Source organism: Apaloderma vittatum, unplaced genomic scaffold, assembly GCF_000703405.1.
Source record: "Apaloderma vittatum isolate BGI_N311 unplaced genomic scaffold, ASM70340v1 scaffold37541, whole genome shotgun sequence".
Taxonomy (NCBI): domain Eukaryota; kingdom Metazoa; phylum Chordata; class Aves; order Trogoniformes; family Trogonidae; genus Apaloderma; species Apaloderma vittatum.
This window is the reverse complement of record NW_009698075.1, coordinates 5-4,779: the sequence shown is the minus strand read 5'-3', so window position 1 is coordinate 4,779 and position 4,775 is coordinate 5. Positions and strand designations below refer to the sequence as shown.

The window sequence follows — 4,775 nt, the reverse complement described above, 5'->3', positions numbered from 1 at the left end:
GCACAGCCTGCTGGGGTGTCAGCCACTCCTCAAACCTGTGATGATGAAGCCCAATAGAAAAGGCAGGAAGGGGGGTTGACGAGAACCCCCCATCTTGGCCACAGTATGCTTTTAATGATAATTCGTCTGTTCATCACTACAGTGCTGCAATGCCTATAACATTTTACTATCACGCATTAACAAGTATTTAGGAAAGCACCTTCTCAAAGAATCAGACTTCAAGACCTGGGCAAGATGACATGTATGCTCGGAGTCCAAGTTCACAAAGATAAATGTGCAAAAAAGAGTTTAACCACGGGTAGTGTTTTGGTATGTGTGGAAAATTCTATTCTGACTTACCAGTGGAATTTAAAGCAAGAAGACAGAAATAAACCCCAGGTGTCTTATATCTGCAGCCTTTAGTTTCCCAAACCCCTCTTATGCAGGGTAAAATTTGGTAAAAAACGTCTCGTGCTCTACTGTCAGGTGGTGGAACATAATGAAACGTTAATTTGTTTCATCTTTTTTTTTTTTCCCCCTAAATGCAACCACGTGTTCCTATGTTGCAGTGGCTTTCCTAGCACTCCCCTGTAGGAGCACAATTAGGCAAACTGGTGGTAAACGTAGACACCTTTAAGATAAGGTCATTTATCCAGGAAAGGTGGAGGAAGTGGGATTTTGAATGCCAGTAGTGGGTTTGACCACACATTTGCAGAAAAGGCGGAATGCCTGTGGGCTGCTCCGTTCTCCCCAGACAAGTTTCATCTCCCAGCGCTGAGGCAAGAAGAGAATACTCTCTCTCCCTGTTACACCCAGTGCAAGATGCCAAGATCCAAACGGAAGCCCAGGCTGTAGAGTAGAGTTTGATGGGTTGTTCGAGAGGAATGACTAGGTTGGATATGGACATCTTGGGCGTGTGTGCTCACACGAGTAGCATTTGAGATGCTCTGGGGATCTTGCCTGACCACTCCCTGTGGTTCCTGGAGCGGATTTTGGCTTAGGAAAGTGACTTGTGGCCCAACAACCTCTGCCTATTGGGGACCACATGGCTCCTCTGAGCGAATAAAAGTCTGACGACATAAGTCAACCTAAGTCTCATACAGCTCCTGCATCTGCTGTGGATGCCTTGGTTCTCTAAAGGTGTACCAGCACAAGATCCTTATAATCAGGCTACTTTAGCCACAGGAATCATGGAAACACCTCTGTACCTAAGCGTCCGGACGTTTGGATAGAAGGAGCTATGTGTACTCTCATCTAATGTCTCCTCTCTTCTCCATTTTCAGCTGTTACTCCATCTCCTTCAGTCTACAGGCTGACCTCTAAAGATGATGAGGATTTGGAGATGTGCCTTATCACAGATTACTCCCCTGGAAACCTTACACTTAACTCAGCTGAGAAGCAGATAGATGCTGTTGTGGAGGTCGCAACATCTGACAGTAAACGTGAAGCGAGCTACGTGTCAACCTACTGGGCCAAGAAGGATGAAATGCAGTGTGGAGCAAATCACGAGGGCTTTGGAGAACTGGAGAGCGAGGATCCTGAAAGCGGTAATGGCATTGCTGGGTGTGTGTACAGGGCTAGATGTTCTCTGTGCTATTAGTATGAGCAGGACTTGGTCACATCTCCCAGCCCCGCAAGTGATGCTCAGCCATGCTTCCACATTCCCGGGGAAAGCTGACTTGCAGCCTCTGTTTTCTTTTGCCTCCTCCTTGGTGGAAACAAGATTCAGGGTAGACTGGTATAGTCACAGCAGAGAGGTCTTATAATTGTACTGTGGGGGATATAAAACTTAAAACTCTGTTGTCCAATGGGACACTAAAGTTTAATTAGATCATATTTTATGACTTTGTTGCTTATGGGAGGACTTACTGGCCAGAAATTCTAATCCAGTCCTTCTAAGTAAGTAGAGACACCTTTATGAACTTCTGAAGCAGTATATTTCCATTATTAATGAAATGTATTGTTACTATCTGCAGGTGTCAGCGCTGTCTGCATTACAGGGATGTCTCTACACTTCAGGACAGGTATGTACACAGCACACATTGCAACCTGCTCTGGTGGGAGGTGTCCCTGCCCATGGCAGGGGAGTTGGAACAAGATCTTTAAGGTCCCTTCCTACCCAAATCATTCTATGATTCTGTGTTTTGAGGAGTGAAGCTTGGCCTGATTAAAGGAAACGGCTTCCTCTGTTTGTGGTCATGTTGCCTGTTTGTGGAATTCCTGTTGGAGCAAAAAGCTCAGACTGGAAATTTCCAAAAAGGGCCCCACAGCCTTTAAACATCAAGGCTGGAAATCATCACATTAATGCAGTGTCCCAGATGTCAGCTGGTAATTGTGTGACCAGTGTGGCCAATGCTTACACGCTCTTGTTAAGACCAGCTCAACAACTACACCCCATCTCATAATGAGTTAAGGTACTGATATGAGTCAGCCTTGCTTGAGGTCTGCCTGCATTTCAGACTTCAAAAGCCTTGTTTTTATTTTTGGCTGCACAAACACCTCACAAAGCAAAAGATAAGCAGGTGGTTTCTGCAGTGTGTGTCCGGAAACATGGCTGCGCTGAAGACATGATGCATCTGAGCAAGCTTTGCTTCAGCTCAGGGCTGTGGGACTAGACCAGCCAGCACTGGAGCCCAAGCAATCGCTGCTCATGCTAGTTCAAAGGAGCTGAGCCGGCCCCCGCACTTGCCCTGTTTACAGAGCAGCTGTACTTCTGCAAACACTCAGCCCTGTGGAAAATAAACCAGTTAGCTCAATGTTTCCAAAACATCACTTCAGAGAAATACTCATTAGTAAAGCTGGCTGATTTGATCAGCCACTTCAGAGAGAGGTTTTCAAATACAAAATAACTTTTTGATGGCAGCTCCCTGCTTCCCCAATATATATCAGTGTGTTTTCAAATGAAAATGGCTTTGTAACTTAAGATTAATAGAAAATCCAAATAGAATTTGTGCTCTTTGAATAAAATTTAACTAATTTTCCCCCTGAAGAGGAAGGGCAAGGAAGCAGGGATGCCTCCAGCATTCTGGGCTTACCATGTTTAAAACCAGCTGGATGGCTGGCAGATTTGCATATTGGATAATTAAGTGGTTCTTGAATGAAAACTGGGCCCTTGAAAGACCAGCTGGAAGAAAGGAAAGTGGATCAGTGAGACAGTCCTGCTCACTGCCTTGTTAGCTATCCTGCTGCCTGCCTCAATCCCATGGAGTGGAACATCATCAGGAAGGGCTTTGAAGTCTGTCTGGAAGCAAGGACGCCTCAGCGTTCTCTTGACATTCCCTCTCTGCTGCTTTTACAGATGAAATCCTGAACAGACTGTCTTTATCACATCTGGGCCTGAAAATAATTTTAATGAAAGCAACAATTTTTAACGTGCTGATGACGATGCTCGCGTGGAAAAAAAAGTGAGTACGCATGGGGGGGTGGTAAGGTCTCTGACAGCAGACATCTGGATCAGTTCATCAGGGTGTTTAGTTCCGAAAGGGTAGTGAAGCACTGGAATGGGTTGCCAAAGGATGTGGTGGAGTCACCGTCCCTGGACATGTTTAAAAAACAGTTGGATGTGGCACTTCAGGAGATGGTTCAGTGTTAGCGGGGTGTAGGGCTGTAGGTTGGGCTTGATGATCTTAAGGGTCCTTTCCAACCTTTATGATTCTGTGATTAGCTCTGAATGTCCCTTCTGGCTGTTCACGCACTCTGTCCATGCACCTTTGCCTGCCAACAGTAAAATCCCTCCATGTCTTTGGCCATTGTTTTCACCCACATCTCAGGTTTATTTACTTCTCCTTATCCATGTGCAAATCTGACTTTTCTCTTACACCTGGACATCTCTCCCTTCTATTTATACATCCATCCCTTCCGGTGTCTCCATTCATCCATTACATCCCTCCCTTGACCAGTTTTCAGTGGGGAAAGTCTGATGTTTTTTTGACTTTTAGACCTAACACACTCATTTTGGCCCAGCATCTCTTTCTCCTCTTTCTATTGCCCAGATACTTCATGTCTCCAGTCCTGTAGCTGCAACTGCATCCCAAATAACAATTTTAACATACCTTTATTTTTGTTTCAGGAATGAAAGTCACCCGATGGTGCGGTCCTGAAGTGCTCAAACCATCTGCTGAGGAATCTTTCCCAGTGCATCATGTGCAAGAGAGAACAAGACGTTATGATGTTTCTGGTGCGGGGGATATCACCTGCTGCTTCTGCATATCACCATTATAGTCTCAATTTACTCATTTGCATTGTTATAAAACTACTCAAATATAAGCTTAAGATTTCTGTCCCCCCCCTCCCCAGTGCCGGATTCATTTTGCATGACCTGTTTTTAGCATAAAGCATAGTTTGCTTATAACAACAAATTGATGAACTTCACCATTACTTCCATTAAAATGGCACAAGATTTCTGCTTGGGGCGGTGTCGTTTGTTGAACTCAGCAAGCTAAATATCACTCGGATGTGATTTTTTCATACCTGGGTATCTATCCATTAAGCACATCTCAAGGTGCACCCCCACAGACACCATTTCAGTCGTAAATCATAGAATCATAGAATGGCTTAGGCTGGAAGGGACCTTAGAGATCATTTTAATCCAGCCTCCGTGTCATGGGCAGGGACGTCACCTCTCGACTAGAGCAGGCAACACATGGGGACCGAGTGGGAAACACTGAAAACCAAAAAGAGACTTTTTCAGGATGCCATGCACTATGTCCTGCTACCTTTTGGTAGATCAGAGCAGAGTATCTTTATTTTCCCTAGAGGACACAGAATCATAGAATTGTAGTCCAATTCAGGTTGGA

The 4,775-nt window shown here is 44.9% G+C and overlaps 1 gene segment (V, D, J or C); it reads left to right on the top strand.

Moving 5' to 3' along the window:
- Positions 1 to 1,262: 1,262 nt before the first annotated feature.
- LOC104280274 lies at positions 1,263 to 3,387 on the top strand (the record flags this gene model as incomplete). The annotated part of the segment is given in 3 exon segments: positions 1,263 to 1,526; positions 1,956 to 2,003; positions 3,278 to 3,387. Coding segments are annotated over 3 exon segments (422 nt in total), but the record flags the coding sequence as incomplete, so codon positions are not given.
- Between the last annotated feature and the right edge of the window lie 1,388 nt (positions 3,388 to 4,775).